General features: G+C 42.5%; 1 protein-coding gene across 1 annotated transcript in view; it reads right to left on the reverse strand.

The window, feature by feature from the left end:
• The window catches only part of csmd3b (CUB and Sushi multiple domains 3b), a 1,478,622-nt gene that overhangs the window by 357,286 nt on the left and 1,103,731 nt on the right, over positions 1-17,605 (reverse strand). The window contains exon 20 of the mRNA XM_080194817.1: positions 7,576-7,745. Coding sequence (XP_080050943.1) covers positions 7,576-7,745 — 170 coding nt within the window. The remainder of the gene's footprint in view (positions 1-7,575; positions 7,746-17,605) is intronic.

A 17,605-nucleotide genomic window follows, 5' to 3' on the forward strand; every position in this document is an offset into this window, starting at 1 on the left:
TGGAGCTTGGACATCTGTTCTACTGCTTTTTCTTAGGTTCCTATCTTCTTGCCTTTTAGAAACAATCATTGATGAAAAATAACGTGGGATCTGTTAGTAACTGTTATATTTCCCTGCTGCTGCATATTTCTGTCTTTCATTTCTAGTGAATTGAAAACATACTACCTTTTCTAACCCTAATCTTCTGTCGGTCACTTGGTGAAAAATTTCTAATCCTCAAAACAAAAGGTTGTCATCTATGTTACAATAAATAAATAAGCACAAATGTATTACTAATACCAAGAATATAATCTGAAGACTTACTTTTGCAGGGTTTTTTGCCAATAGATTTTCTGGTAAGGCCATTGAACAAAGGTTACCAGATTGCTTTGCGACAGACAATGGACCTCAAATTTGTCTTGCAGGAGTTTGAAAATTTTTTTGAGACATAATGGAATTTTATCACATCATCTCAGTATCGTGCTGTCTATTTACCAATGGATTAGCAGAGAGATTTGTTCAAAAACCATGAAACGTGTGCTCAGGTCATGCAAATACACTCCTCAACTCAAAGACATCTAAACACATTTCGGCCAACATATCGAAACACACCACACTCTATGACTAAAGCAGCTCTAGCATTTCGACTAATGGAATGGCAATTGCCCACTTGTTTTGATCTTCTGAAACCAATGAAAATATGACAAGTTGTACAAGAGCAACAGCACGGCCAAGTGGAGAGAAGAGCACAAAGATCAAAGCTGAGAATTTTCTGTTTCATTCTCACTTATAATTATGCTGTTGGAGCTAAATGGGTTCCTGCTTGTGTGATTGTTCAGGCGGGACTTGCTTTGTGCGCAGTTTTATTGGTGAATAATCTCACCTGCAGAGATATGTTGACCAACTGTTGCTAAGTCAAGTACCATCTAAGGACACACCTCTTATGGAAGAGCTTGATTTCACCACGTTGCGTGAACCATCTTCATGTCAAGGACTGCCAACTCCAGTCTCACCTCCTCAATCTCGCTCGACTGAAGTTGAAGCCATCTCACCTTCACAGGTGTTAGACTCAATTTCAGATTTGGCTACAAGTCCTAAACTGTCACCAGTCTCCAATGAACATTACCCTGTACGAGTGCCAAAAGTCCCCCATAACCCACACCAGAAGAGAAGACCTCCGGAGCATCTGAGTCGATAGTTGTGGCAAAACCCTCCTCTCGTAATTCAGAAACTGTTTTGTTAAACTGATGTTTCCAATAAGGCGGAGAGAAATATGTATTGATAGTCTTGTGTGACTTGCTGTACTTTGCAAGCTAGTACATGATGGATCGCAGGATCCATGTTTTCTAGTTAGTTCAGCTGTGGCTGTAGTTGCAATGTTAATCACCTCCAGTGTTTGTATACTAATTGATCTTGAAAGATACCATGAACATAATGTATGATGATGCACCTGATTGCTCCATCTGGATTGGATGAGATTGATTATTTTCCCCATCCTTTCCATATGTATTTTAACGACCTGAGTGTTGCCAACTAATTTTATTCTTCATTTGCTTTAAAAGTTTTACATTGGTCATATTTTGACATACAAGACATCTTGTGTTTATATTCAATTTCACTGGCATCAAGCAAGTGCCAAATTCTCTACACACTGTTCTGCGATAGAAGTATTTCAGGTTGGGCTCTTCCCAAATGGCAAGTTCTGCAGTGAACTTCACTGAAACCATGGATAGCTTTGATCTGTAAAACTATTTTTTCTGAGGTAGACTACCCTCCTTCCCCAATTCGAATTCTAATTCCCTCAAAGTTCCAAACCTGCTGTCACTCCTCGAAGATCAGGTGGAGTCTGCCACACTGGAACAAGAAGAAACCTAACATTGACGGTGAAAAACAACAAATCTTCTGGAATTTACTGTGGTTATTCGTGGCACCATCTGTCCATTTCTCTCATGTATAGCTCTCGGCATTGTTGGTGTGATGGGGAATGGAGTTGAATTAAGCAGTACAAATGCTGGTGCACAACTGAAAGAGGCGAGTTATCATTTTTTGAGTTTCAGGGCACACTTTATTCCTGTGGACAAATAAAGTCATTTGAAATGAAGTGCGGAATGAGAGAATGGGGGCAGTGGGGTTGGGGAGCTCAGTTGCCAGCAGGAGAGACAGCAAGAGATCCATGCTGCCTCTTTCCAGAAATACACGCCAAAACACGTGCCAATCAAGCATTGGCTATGCCAGCAGTGGGCCTCATGCTGGAATCAAGACCCCAAGGCGGGAGTCTTGCCTCCCCAGAGACCTCAGGCAAATCAGAGGCCAGCAGCTCTTGCTCTCAGCAGTGCCACACAGTGGAGGCTGGAGTTGCTGCAGGAAGGTCAAACTGTGGAATCCACAGGTAAGTAATGTCCAAGTAATGTTGCGGGAGTGGGGGAGAGTTTCATGAGATATGAGAGGAGGGTACAAATACGTCAGCAGCAATGGCAGGAAGTGGCACTCAATGAGCCAAATGCAACCAGCCTCCTATCCATTGACACTTCCCGCTGCCTTGGCAAAGCAGCCAACATAATTAAGGACCCCACGCACCCCGGACATTCTCTCTTCCACCTTCTTCCGTTAAGAAAAAGATGCAAAAGTCTGAAGTCACGTACCAACCGACTCAAGAACAGCTTCTTCCCTGCTGCCAACAGACTTTTGTATGGATTTACCTTGCATTAAGCTGGTCTTTCTCTATACCCTAGCTATGACACTACATTCTGTACTCTCTCATTTGCTTCTCTGTGAACAGTATGCTTTGTCTGTATAGCGCGCAAGAAACAATACTTTTCACTGTCTGCTAATACATGTGACAATAATAAATCAAATCAAAGTCAAGTCAAATTGAGTGTCTTTGATCAAGGGACACCACCAGCACCCCACCAAAGGGGTTACATACAGACCAGACCCACTGGCAGCTCAGTTTCCAGAAGCAGTGGGATAAGAACCTGATTAGAGAATCCCAACAGTGTAGAAAGAGGCCATTCAGTTATTGAGCCTGCACAGACAACAGTCCCACTCTGGATCTATCCCAATCGCCCCACATATTTATTCTGCTCATCCCCTGAACATTCGCGGGGAATTTAAAAGAAGTTTATTTATTAATTACAAGTAAGGCTTACATCAACACTGCAATGAAGTTACTGTGAAAGTCCCCAAGTTACCACAGCCCGGGACCTGTTCAGGTCAATGTATCCAACCAGCACGTCTTTCAGAACATGGGAGGAAATCGGATCACCCAGAGGAAACCCATGCAGACATGGGGAGAATGTCCACACAGATAGTGACCCAAGCTGGCAATCGAGCCTGGGTCCCTGGTGCTGTGAGGCAGCAGTGCGAACCACTGTGCATGTCAATCAATCTAACCCACACACCTTTGAACTGAGAGAGCAAACCAGAGCACCTGGAGAAAACCCAGACACAGGGATAATATGCAAACTCCACCAGAGGCAGAATTGAACCCGGGTCCCTGGCGCTGTGAGGCAGCATTGCTCAGCACTCTGCTACCATTAATTGGCCACTTCAGGAATTCAATTTGCAGGGAGATGTGAAGGTTGACCATGCCTGAATTCGGTGGAGATGGGAAGGCAGCAACATTTATTCACACTGCCATCCCATTTCATTCAATGGCCTTCCTGCTTCCAAGCTCAGAGAGTTCAGAAGACTCTACCCAAAGTGTTAGTGTGTCGGGATTAACTTTTAATCACTTTTCTGCACAAAGAAAGGCTGTTTTTGGTTTTTCTTCAGGATGTTCTGATCAATTGATTCACCGTAAAGATCTTTTATTCTAAAGTCCTAAATTAAATATTATCCCATTCTTTTCTGTGGGGAAAATGGGTCATTTATTCTTTAAAAGAATTGTTCCTGAAGACCAAAATAATTTAAACTCATAATTGTCTGGAAACAATGATAAATATATACATTTTGGACAAAATCAAATTAACAAATACAGACAACTTAAAAACAGAAGCTTAAAGGGGGAACTAATGGGTGGGTCAATTGAAGGCGGGGGGGGGGGAATGTTAAAACCTTAACTATTGGAATTCCGACACCAATCTAACCTGCCTGCCAGCTTTAACGAAGGTGGAAAGATGGGCAAGTGACCAACCTGTATTAAGAATACAGTCTGACACTTTAAATATTGTAAAGCTATGATCCACTTTGTTATTCTTGTTTTCCTAAATTTAACTCAGCAGCTAAACCCAAACTGTTGAATCAAGGAGGAGATTTGCACAGATGTAACTGGACCCCATTTGCCTGCCTGGGCATCCCCTCGATGAGACAACCAGCCAACCCCCACCCCAAACTGTCCTACGATGCTGCTGACCTCACTTCTCCCTCCTTGGCTCCTTCTCCCATCACGCTAATCCCACCCCCTATCCAGGGCCTCTGGCTCACAGTCCATCCTCCTGGCTGCTTCCCAGGCCGACACCCATTGGAACGTCAACTTGCCAATCCTCTGGGACTCCAGAATCATCCCTCCCATTCTGGGATGGCAACCTACCTGTTCCTTTGGCTCACGACTGGGATTGGAACTCTTGCCTGCCCTATCCTATACACTCATATCTGATGTATTAATCCAATGCCTGGGAGGCAGCTGTGTGGGAGCATGTCATGCAAATCCTTGTAGTGGTGCTTGTGGGCTACCAAGGGAATCCATCTTCAAAGGCACTCAATAAACCTGACTGAGGGACACAGAATTGGATAAAACCCAGTGCCTCCACAAATCATGCTCAATGTCATTTATTAACAATATTTTCTGAATTAAGTCACATTGTGTTACTTGCTTGATGGGGTTGATGCTAAGAGGCTGTGGGGAGACTCTGGGACATGAGAGCATAACCTCAGAGTAAGGGGTCTCCCATTTAAGACAGAGAAGGGAATGAATCTGTGGAATTCTTTACCACAGAGGGCTGTTCAGGTTGGATTGTTAACTATACTCATAATTGAGATAAATTTTTAATTAGTCAAGCAATCAAGGTTTATGGGGATAAGGAGAGAAAATGGAGTTCTTGATCATCATATCAGATCAGTCATGATCTCATTAAAGTGAAGCAGACTCGATGGGCCAAATGGCCTACTTTTACTCCAATGCCTGAGATCTTAAACTTGCCTTCCTTCTTCCTTTTCATGCAGTGATCAACGTTAATAAGTTGCTGAAACATCCAGGAATTTACTAAGTCAAATCAAGTTTGAAAGACTATCAGTCAAAATTCGAACTGTCAAAATATGTAAATGAAAGAGACAGATAATCATTTCATGCTGTTTTCTCCTGACCCACAGCACCTTCCAATCTGCAAACATCGTCAACCAGACTGTAATTAAACTCTGACTGACACTTTACAATATCTGTAGTTACATCGATGATGCATTCTCACTTTTAAGGGACAGGCCTGCTTTTGTCATTTGATATAAATATATGGTAGTAGAATAAAAATCATCGGGCTGAACTTACTTCCCTGCTGCTATTCCTGATCAGTTTTAAGGTATCTATGGGCAGAGCTGATGCCATTCAATTCCTGCTGAACAGGACTTCAAGGGACTCATGTTGGCCGTGCCAAACGAACACAAGGGCCAGAATTTTAACACCCTGTCCACCATGGGAATCGGAGTGGGTGAGGGACGGATGGGAAGGTCCATTGACCTCGGGTGGGATTTTACGGTTTCGGGATGAGCGAGGCTGTAAAATCCCGCAAATCCTACTGGCCGTTCATACCACGATCCTGCCGCAGCGAAGACGGAGAATTTGGCTACATCTCCTTTCACTGCAGCGACAGGGGAGGTTGGAGAATCCGGCCCATGATTTACTTTGTTGCTGGCCCCAGAAAAAATTTCCATGCGCTGCTACCCCGTCCACGTCTTCCCACATGCTTTCCTTCCTCTCTGAAAGCTGAGCGTCCAGCTTGTGTCCACAATGTGAAACCACGAGCCAGGTGCCTGGGAGTACTGGTTTTGCACTCACAGTATGCCACCATTGTGCAGACAGAACCCTGTCATTAAAATGGCTCATATCTGACATGACAATATCAGGAGGGCAGTATCATCACCTGATGAGATTGTACACAATGTCTACTCAATATGAAAATCAATCCCATTGTGTGAAATTTCAGTCATTATACAACAGCATCTGACTAATTGTAACACAAGACCTGGCTCGTTTAAGAAAATTTACCTTCAACATGATGATTCACATCACCTTCATCTTCACTCAACATTCAGCTTCAGACTAGAATGTTTTCAATTGGTTTAATATTCTCTCTATTTGGCTTTATGGCTTTACAAATTAAAATCGGACAAACTGGTTTATTTAAAGCTCTCATAACAGTCACCAACTGCATTGTCATACAATGATGGTATTAATTATCTGTGACAGAATTAGTTCTGTGTCACCGAAATATGTTATCATCACAAATTAAAATTCCCTTGTAACAGATTATTCCATCAAGTGTCTGATTGCTAAATCTTCCAATGCTCTCACTGCTTTGTAATCGAGATTTCATTACTATTCCAAATCTTATACATTAGGGAAGTTTATGTGTTTAATTAACATTAAGTTTACATATATCTTAGCACTCAATAATTTACTCAAATAATTTCTTAAATTAACAATTAGAATAAAATAAATTAGAAAAAAATTACTTCAATAATTTCCAGGTTCAGTAGGCAGAAAAGACATAGCTATTTTGCAATCAGCTTTTTAAAAAATTAAATCTCACTCACAGATTATAACATTCTGTGGTAAAAAGATAGAACAACAGTCTTCATTTAAATTGATTTATAGGGATGTGCATCACGAGGAACTATTTATTCCCTTAACAAAAGATAAGATGCTTAAGAAACAAATGACAATCTCTTCAAACCAACTTGTCAAATTTTTTATCAAAGTATGTTTTTTAGTTCCATTTTTTTCAAATATTCAAACCTAAAATCTAACAACCTGTAAAATAGCATCAGGTTATTGATATAATACAGGTGCTGTAGATTAAACTTTCAGTCCATTCTCACAACAGGTTTTATGAGCATTGTATTTCTAGCCTCTCCCAAGCCCATTTTATGAATCTGCCCTGTAATTTAAACAGAAAGAAAAGCGATTTTTAAGGATCTGGCACATCACTGGCCTTCAGAGCTAAGGATGCTTTTCTCAACATTTGGACAAATTCATGGCTATTCATACATCGGTGCAAACAACATCACGTGAGAGCTGACGTTATTGCAGCAGAAAGTTTACAACAACAGAGAAAGGAACAGGAATTGGGTAAATGTTTGGCTTCAGGATGGAGGAAGGAAAATGTGCTTTACAGCAGTTTTACCTCATTAACATTGCACACAGGAGCTCGCTGTCTGAAGATATGCAGACATGTGATTTTCGAAACAGTTTAACATTGGTTAGCTTGTTGGCTGTCAATAGGGATGGGTAGGAAATGGATTTGCCACAAACATGCTCAGGATCATCTCCTTAACTTAGCATTCCTTTTGTAAAAGTCATTCAATAATTTTAGTGAAATGACACAAGATTCAAAGTGACATGAAAACATTGACAAATATTCACATTTCTTCATCATTCCATACCTTAAGAGTGTCTCCTTCTGCTAAATGGAATGTTCTGGCTGAAATGTTGATCCCTTTGCCTGCTTGTACCTGTATACTGTACACACATTCATGGTTGTTTTCGTAGTTCATGGGATAGTTGGGGGACAGCAGAATTCCTTCGTTGCTTGTTATAGATGTCCCACATTCAGCTGCAGTTAGAAGAAGAAGCATTTTGATATAAGAAATACTCTGGACTCAGGACCAGTTCTCTTTCACAGACACAGTACTGGAATTCCTATCAAATTATAAGATATATTCGGAAAAAAATGAACATAAATTGGAAGACAATAACTCCTTCAAGTAAATGAAATGAAGGCTGTCAACGTTATTTGGTATTATAAACAGCCAGGAAAACATGTATATGCAAACTTCCATTAAAATCTTTGACTGCAAATAAAAAACAAAACATTGATTTGGTCACCTCTGTAATGAGGTATGCACAATGGGGTGCTATGTCATTGCAGGAAATATCATTTGCTCAATATTCGAGTAAATGATAATCTTTTGTTCTAAATTGGATTAAACAGTGCAATCAATGACAGTAGACTTGCATTTTGTTTGCCTTTCTATCTCTCTCTCTCTTTTCAGAAATCTGTCAGGTCTATAAGACATGGGAGAGATCATAAACTGTGCAAATGAGAGCTTGCTATCTTGTTATTTTAAAATGGACTTTGCTGGACCAAAAACATGACTGTTTAAAGTTTATTTATTAGTGTCACAAGTAGACTTACATTAACACTGCAATGAAATTACTATGAAAATCCCCTAGTTGCCAAACTCCTGTTCAGGTACGTTGAGGGAGAATTTAGTATGGTCAACATGTCTTTCAGAGGAAACCAGAGCACCTGGAGAAAACTCATAGACATGGAGAATGTGCAAACTCCACACAGACAGTGACCCAAGGCCGAAATCGAACCCGAGTCCCTGGCACTGAGAGGCGAAAGTGGTAACCACCGTGCTGCTAAAACTGACATGATTTTAACTTTGGCAACAGTTCTGGAATGATCCATCAGTAATTACAGGACAAAGGTCACCTCTCACCCTTGTGTAATCTCACACCTGTCATTTTATGAATGCATTGTTTCAATTGGAATAAGAGTGCAGCAGATGGTCTATCTCCCTAGCCTGGCCTTGTAACAAAGGGAAAAAAGTCACCAAAACTCATAATATCTATGGAAGTACTAATAGCCACCATCTATCTCCTCAGATGAACAATGGTTCTTGACTGAAGCCATACAAACTGGTTGTTACCCTGAAACTGGCTCATCAATGGACAACATGCCATGATGTAAGTTTGAGTTTAACCTTAGAGATCTTTACTGTTTCATTCCTGGACTCTGAGGGTAGTCTGGTGTTAACATCTAGACTGTCAACACGAAACCAGGACTCCAGGAATAACAACAAAGTCTGCTTTAAATTAAACGTCCTCGCAGTTAGTACAGATAGGGAGAATTGAGAGGTACAAGTGGTAAAAGCACTAAATGCATAAATTTGTAATACGAGGCCATGGTGAAGTGAAGCAAACAGGTTTGATTCAAATGTTGCATAAGGAGATTACTCGGTACTTAGTTTTCCAGCTATTAAATTTCAAAGGTGACTTTAAGGGACTTTTACAACTTAAAGGTTTCATATGTAAGCAAGGGAAGGTTATTAAATTTTGTTTGACGCAAAAGGTGAAGCAATTGGACAATAAGAAAAGTTTTATTATTTTGGAAAAAGTGAGTTCCAAGAGGTATTGAACACATTAGAATTGGAGTGAATGGAAGGAAGGGTAGTTAGGGCAAGGATTTGAGCTGAGTTGTGTTGGCTGTGTGGGACAAACGCTTTGAGACCAGAATCGTGCTGAGAGATGTTATGAAATCTGAAGAAACCAACCTGAAATCAGGAGCAGCTTGGGGTCGGATTTTATGGCCTCTTTTGTCCTAAAACCAGAAAATCGCACCCGAGATCAACGGACGTTTCCACCGTCCATCCTACGCCCGCTCCGATTACCATGGCAGGCGGGACGGTAAAATTCCAGCCTTTGTTTCAAAAAATAGTCACGTGGTTTCTCTTAACTAAAGTGCCCGCAGTTTTGTCTTGGTTAATAGTACTGGATTTTTAGAATTAAAAATCTTTTCCGAGTGTTCTTAAGAAGGTGTTTACTTGCGTGTTCTGAACAAGTCGGTTCTTTTGGGAAGGATTTGTTAGGCTGTTGAAACTATTGTGATAGTGTACAAATGAAGCAGTGGCATGATGGGAAAAATGGTCAAGTATTTGGTACAAAATAAGCTGACCAAGCTATTCCAAAATGCCCTGTAAAACTGACTCTGAATCACCTAAGAAATGACTACAACCAGAGAAGGCCAAAAGCTTGACCTCAGTCTGTCTTGATAAGGTTGACTCCATATACCCTGAGATCACATACAAGAAATTAGATAAGGTCAGGGATGAAGGAGTCACAGAACTGTTTATTACATCAGAAAATAAGACACGATCAGAGATCACAGAACATTTGTGCCCCCTCAAAGGACAAGATAATGATATTATCGATGAGACAACGAGGTCTCAGAGGTCACCGGATCATAATACAATTAATGATATACTGCTGCTTGTATTACTAATTGAATTCTTGAAGTCACGTGAGCTGATAAGAAAAAGGTATAACTATTGAATTGATTCTTGTCGTTGGCGTGGTCTTGGGATCGAATCAGCAGTTTGGAGGGACTGCTCTCTGTTTCCAAGATTCTGTCATATCCTGCATGCGGTTTTGTGATAATAAAAGTTAGTTGTTTTCTCAAAGCAAACTTTGTTAAGTTTTACTATCACAGCTCGGAAAACAAGAAATTCTCCACTCCAACACTATGTAACTATAACCCTGTGTGTTTAAGCTTTCTTCTCTTCTTGATAATACATTTTTAAATGTTTCAAATCCGAGAAGTCTTACAGGAATTCAATGCGTTTGGGATCAATGGGTCTCTCCTCGTTTTCAGAACACAAATAAGGAGGCTAATTAGGATCAGGAAGACAAGTTCTCTTATAGGATCTGTCATGCTCAGCACATCAGGCCTGCTGAGGTCATAGCAGTATCCCAACCTCAACGTGCTGCATCAGCATCAATTTGTAAGGGTTTCAACAACTTTTTGAAGCCAGCTGAACCTGTCTGAACTTCAACTCCTGCATAAAGGAACCCTCGTTGGACTCACACATTCTGGACTCTGAAATTCCTGTGAATTAACATCTCTATCTTGGGTGGGGTGCTGTTTCCAGTTACTCCGAGTTGTAAACATCTTTTCTTCCCCATTTCCTCCTTGCGTGTCTGAGTTTATAGTTGTGATGACCACCCCATGGATTTGAATGAATGAAGAAACAATGCTCCTGATTTACCCCGGAGAGAATTTGCTGCAAGTTACTTGGAAATTAACTTTACAGATAGCCTTACGAGGAAACGGTCAGGAAAATAAAGGAGGGAGGGGATTGTTCAGGTCCACTAGTTCCCAGCAAAAACGTCAATGACCCAGAAAACTGGCTATCAGCTGGAAAACAGGCTTTCCGCCAATCACCAAACACCTTCCGATGCTCCCAATCCACCACAATGGCTCTGATTGAGATCCTGGCCAGAGAGGGAAAGAACCCGATAAATATTCAAATAATCTGATTTACACCTGAACAATGAGCCTGAAACCCGATTCAATTCCCTTCTGCTATTCACCAGTCTCTGCAGTGGGATCGACACCAGGCGAGCTTGGTTACAGGTTCTCACAAGCAAGGACCTGGCACGTTGGGCTCCGAGGGTCCTGGAAACGCCACCAACCCTCAGCAATGAGAGGCATCCTCCCCGCCACACCACACAGGCATGAAATTGATGCAACCTGACCATCCCTCTCAGACCCTTCACTCAGCACCCTTCCCCCTCAAACTCCCTTCTCATAACCCCTCCCCCCCTCATACCCCTATTTAGGCCACTCCCCCTCAGACTACGCACACATACCCTCTACCCCCCTTAGGCTCTGCACTCAGCCCTCTCTCCCCTTAGAAACGAGTGACTACATGCTTTACGAAAGATAAATTAAACCATTAATTACTTTTGAAGAAACCATCAGGCTTGGAGTCTTTGTGAACATTGTGGTTAGAATCAGTGAATCCAATTGAGATGCATTCAAGCATGAAGGAATAAGCAAATAAACAAACTGAGGCCCCTCTCAAGCTCTGAGCTTTGAAATTGACAGATCAAGGCTTTTCAGTGGAATAGGAAGGTTTTCAAAGGTTTTAGCAAGCTAAGGATCCTTGGAAACTTCATTTAAACATATGCATCCACTGGGGCTGAGTGCAGAGCTGTGCAGAATGGAATATCTCCCCCATCATCTCCCCCCGCACACCCGCCTGCCCCGGCTCCCCACCCTCCCCACTCCCCCCGCCGCTCCCCACCCCCACAACCGAAACACGACCATCACCATATTCCCTCCAGCAGGCAAAACTGTCATTTCTTCTCTGTCTGAGCACTTTACAGGGGTCTGCTCACACCTGCAGACTCTTCCAGGGAGGAAGGATCATCTCGAATGGAGTGCGGCACTGAATTAAACTCCTGCCAGGCAACCAGGGACATGGAGATCAAAGTGGTCCAGGTGAAGGTCATCCCAATGATCATTCAATCCCTACAGTGCAGAACGTGGTCATTCGGCCCATCAGGTTTGCATCAACCGCAATGCAACCCAAGTCCTATCCCCAGAACCCCAAGCTTTTACCCTCGCTAGTCCCACTGACACTAAGGGGCAATTTAGCATGTGCAATCCACCTAAGCTGCACATCTTTGGGCCGTGGGAGAAAACCGGGGCACCCGGAGGAAACCCATGCAGACACAGGGAGAACGTGCAAACTGCACACAGGCAATGACCCAAGCCAGGAATTGAACCCAGGTCCGTGGCTCATTGAGGCAGCAGTGCTAACCACTGTGCTGTGCCACTCCTGGGATATCACTCTCTGTCCTCCATACTGCTGCAAGTACCCCACGAATCAAAATCCATTTCACCCACGTCATTCTTTGATCCACGTATTCGACTCTGAGCTATTATAAGTCTGTTAATTTATTTGGGGTTCAGGTATTAAGTTTTAGATTATCACCTTTGTGATTCTGCTTTTTAAATTTACCTCGATTTCCCTCATCCCTCAGCAGAACATCTTCCTTCGCCCTACCTATCACATCGTTCCCACTTACTCCGTGGCAAAACTGTGTTTAATTTTTAAAAGAGGAAAAGAGAAATTGTTAGATGAGAAATAAAATTGCATTATTAAAGTAATAAAAAGTGAGAAAAACTGAAAATTAAAATCATAAGTGAAGTATTCCATATGTTTTATTTAAAGCCATATTATATGTATTTAATTAAGTTTTGTGGAATTAGGAAAAACCCTCAGTGATTTAATGGCTTTATTATTGCAATATTATTTTTATTTTAATATATAATATGGGGGAAAGGGTATTTTAAAACTAAGCAATTGCAATCATTCTTGATATGTCAGCAGTTAAAGAGTGAAATTCTACAGAATGATAATGAAATGTGGCCAACCCTCAATACAGAAAAGGTCAGTGACCTGAGATGTTCGGTTGAATTATCATTTTCGGGTTGGGGATCCTGATACACTCTGTGTTGGCACCTCGAGGCCAGTGCAATTTTCAGAGGTGGCGGGCAAATAACTGGCCTGAAGATGCTTTTACTACTCAGTTAGGCTTTGCCAGCATGGTGAGTACACAGGAGTTGAGCGTCACATTTTACAGATGGCTCCCTTGAAGTACCTTGAAAAGTAATTGCTGCCCAACAGTGAATTTGGTTTCCAGAGAGAAATAGAAGACCACCAGTCAGGCAGGTGCAACAGGCACAGCTGGAGATGTTTTCTGAAGTGAGCAATCAGTGTTGCCAGCTGAATGTTGGTGTAGGAAGCATTTCAATGCCGTTTTGATGGTTGGCAAAGTGAGGGCAACATAACACCCAAATTCTACTTCTGTTTTGACCAAGTCTCCAATTTAACAGCCTCTGGATCAACAATAATGACAAAACCAATATTTACTTATTGAATGAGCAATCAATAAGCTTGTAATGTAATTTAATATCCCAAGATGTCTCATTGTCGTTGGAGGGGAAGATGGTGGAGAACCAAATGTAACGGTACAGGAGTGGGAGGAGATGGTATTTTGAGTAATTTGGTCATGATTTGATAGCAATGAAATGTTTGATGATTGGACCCAAACTTGAAAGATTCCGAAGTAAGACAGAAGAAAGATGAAGTGGAGGAAGGTCACACATTACTGCATTCATGGACGTTCTTTAGTTTCCGTGAGAGGGCTTTGTATCATGTGCCTTTTGGATGCACAACTTCCCTCTGGGAAAGCTGAGTTTCTGTGCCAAAACCTTCCAGAATGAGGCACCCTCAGGCGAAAAGTGCTGGAATCAATGCAACCCACACTTCCTTCCGTTCTGGTCAATGTTTTGAGGCCTCAGCCAGACCTCGAGAAGACTTTGCAAGACTGATCAACTCTGGTCATTAATTCTTCCTCCTCCTTCAAAGAGGTGTGCCGGTCCTTTGGACCCCCTTCACAGTCCGTATCACTCTGGAGGACCATATTATTAAAACGTGCAGAAAATCGTTAAAATACCAGAGTTTAGAGGATTAGAAGGAAGTGCACCCACTGACCGGTCAAGGCACTGGAACCTCATCTTTGGGAGTCCGATGACCTGCTCAAGGTTGGCTCTTCTGCTGAGACGTCGGTGGTTGGGGTGCTTCTGCAAAAAGGTTGTGTGTAGTCTTTGGTCGCGATGTCTTCCATGGTATTCCTTATCCCTTTGACTCGAGCTTGTTGACATTTTCTCCAGTGTCATGATGCTGTCGCACCTTGTCTAAGGATGGAGATATCATGGTGGTTGCATTAAACACACGTGATGGTTGCACAATATTGCTGAATGTTGAAGGAATGAAATTTCTCCCCATTTTGTCCCCGGTTGCTCAGCTGATGCTTTGAATGGGCAGTCACTCAGCCCTTGAGCCTGAGGGGTTCAGTGATGGAGGCAAATTTCATTACTTTCTATGCCTGTGTGTCCCCATCAGTAGTGAACTCAATGTAATCTAACGCCCTCTCAAATCGGGCATCTGTTACGTGTATTACGCTGTGATGGGAAGGTACTTGAGAGATGCCAGACTTTAAAAGGATCCAGAGACAGAAAGGTTTAGTCCCCCCCTCTCCCACTGTCATCTAATTGGCAACTGGTAAGGCATACATATCAGACTGGTAAGGAATGAGGTGCTCTTCCACGAGGGTACACAACTCCGCCCCGATTTATCTTAAGAGGCACATCTTCCGAAGGCACCTACATTCTGTCATGTGCAGGAAAGCGAGGGGGATTGAATATAAAAGTAGGGAGGTCTTGCTGCAGCTGTATAGGGCATTGGTGAGGCCGCAGCTGGAGTACTGTGTGCAGTTTTGGGCGCCGCACCTGCGCAAAGATATTTTGGCCTTGGAGGGAGTGCAGAGGAGGTTTACTCGGCTGATACCGGAGTTGAGGGGGTTGAGCTATGAGGAGAGGCTGAATAAACTGGGCTTGTACTTGTTAGAGTTTAGAAGAATGAGGGGAGATCTCATTGAGACGTATAAGATGATGAATGGGATGGATAGCATAGAGGTGGAGAGACTCTTCCCGCTCAAAAAAGACAGTAGGACTAGGGGGCACAGCCTCAAGATAAAAGGGGGGCGGTTTAGAACGGAGCTGAGGAGGAACTTCTTCACTCAAAGGGTGGTGAATCTCTGGAATTCTCTGCCCGTTGAAGTGGTGGAGGCTGCCTCGCTAAATATTTTTGAGACGCGGGTTGATGGGTTTTTGATAAGAGAGGGGATTAAGGGTTATGGGCAGAGGGCGGGAAAGTGGAACTGAGCAGCGACAGATCAGCCATGATCTTATTGAATGGCGGGGCAGGCTCGAAGAGCTAGATGGCCTACTCCTGCTCCTATTTCTTATGTTCTTATGTTCTTATACCTTATGCTAAGTGTAACACCTTTGTGTCCTTTGTACCTCTTGTGCATCATCCATGCATAGCACAGGACTAACGGATTTTGTTTGCTATTGTAACATCTGGTCTTCATCACTGCATGTTTCCAACTGGGAGGAACCCATGAGTAAGATGGTGTTCCTTGGCATCTGAAGCACTATTACGACTACCTGGAACCCATGAAATTTCCCACTAACCCCTGGAGGTTAAGACGTCCCATCCGCACACCAGCACCATCACCCCAATCCTGCCAGTTGATCCAGTACCTTTCAACTCATCTCTCCACACTCAATGGTAACTTTGTGCCATGGTGTGAAAAGTCACATGATCCTTCCTCCTTATTAAAATTGCTATTAAATGTCAATGCCTCCATGACTAGCTTCCTAATATGATGCCATCTCTCCTTCACATACATTGTAGTGACCCAGGACCTCTCTCCTTCAGCGAGCTCAGTAAAAAGTCTGACAACACCAGGTTTTAGTCCAACCGATTTATTTGATAGTAGACTCACAAGCTTTCGGGGTTAGTCCCTTCGTCAGGTGAATGGAGAGTTCTGGCCTCAGACAGAGCATATAAAGCACAGACAGTTTAGAGATTACTGATTACAGAGAGCTCTCAGCTTGGTCATTAAGCCGGTAATCTGATGATGTGGCACTGTGGACAAGCTGCTGCTACGCCAAAACCGACACCTCGATCACAATTATGAAGGTCCACATTCTCAAAGTGGCACGCCACGTGAGGATGTGAAATTGCCAGCAGGTCCACCTCAGCCCAACACACATTCAGCATGCTCACTTCTTTTCTCCCTCCATAGATGCTGCCTTTTCTGATTAATGCTTAACGACTTCCTTTTTTTTGCTTCAGATTTCCAACGTCTGCCCTACAGATCCAGGAAGGTTGGGATAGAGTCTCCGTTTTGGGTGTAATTGGACACAAAGTGCACCAGTTTTGAGAATGTCTTCTCTCATCAAATTTCCACTTAAATACATTCGCCATTTCACTGAACGGAAAATCTTTAAAATATACAGAACGATTTGTCACCACTGCCGAGGGAGACAGCCTGAGGAAGGTGCACTGTCAGAGTTGGTGCGGAATCAATGGGCCAAATGGCCTCCTTGTGGACTGTGAGAATTCTATGATTCTAGTGATATTGGGGTGCAACTGTCAATTTCTTCGCAAATCAAAAGAAATATATACTCATGCTTTTAAAACATTTCCGTTATTTCTCTTGCACCCAAAAGAACCAAATTAATTTTTAAATTGGCCTTCAGAAGGACAACAAAATGCATCATTAGTGCAACTTCCCACCTGTAATTAATCCACTCTGATAGCAGTGCTGGCTTCGAGCACATTTATTAACTGGCGTAACAGATCATGGAAACATAATTTGTACAGAACATAACAACGTGCACTGAAAATTTCTCGATCGTTGGTGAGAGTTATGCGATCTTGAGTAACAGCACCAATACATCGAGCAGAACTGTATGGGAACTCTCCCCCAATGTATCCTACATCCATAAGCTAGATTGTGATAGTTTGACATTGGCATTTTCATCATTTTTTTTGTTTTCCTTTCTCTCCAGCGCACAATGATAATCAAGACCAATAGAAGGGTTGGCTTTTTTTTAAACTCTTGTACCAAACTTAATTGCTTCCACAATTTCAATTTAAAAAAAACAGACTTGCTTTCCAATTCTGCAATCAATTACTTGAGGCTGTATTTCCCTTATTCCTTCCTTACTTGAAGGCATTGGCTTCCATGTTGCAGTAAGGTTGCAGAGGCAGGGAACAGCCATCAGCACCAGCCCTCGTGGCCTTCATTCACGTGTGAACGAAACAGTGATCATTTACAAGCTGCTCCGCCTTGAGAGATTACAGCTGAGCCTGATCAGGCTATCACCTCATGTCCACGTATGCAATGGCCATCAGTGAATCATGATTAACCAGACAAATCCTGACCACTTTTTCCCTTCGCTGACTCAGGGCTATTAAGGTC

Source organism: Carcharhinus amblyrhynchos, chromosome 8, assembly GCF_965287045.1.
Source record: "Carcharhinus amblyrhynchos chromosome 8, sCarAmb.v2.hapA, whole genome shotgun sequence".
Classification (NCBI taxonomy): Eukaryota; Metazoa; Chordata; class Chondrichthyes; order Carcharhiniformes; family Carcharhinidae; genus Carcharhinus; species Carcharhinus amblyrhynchos.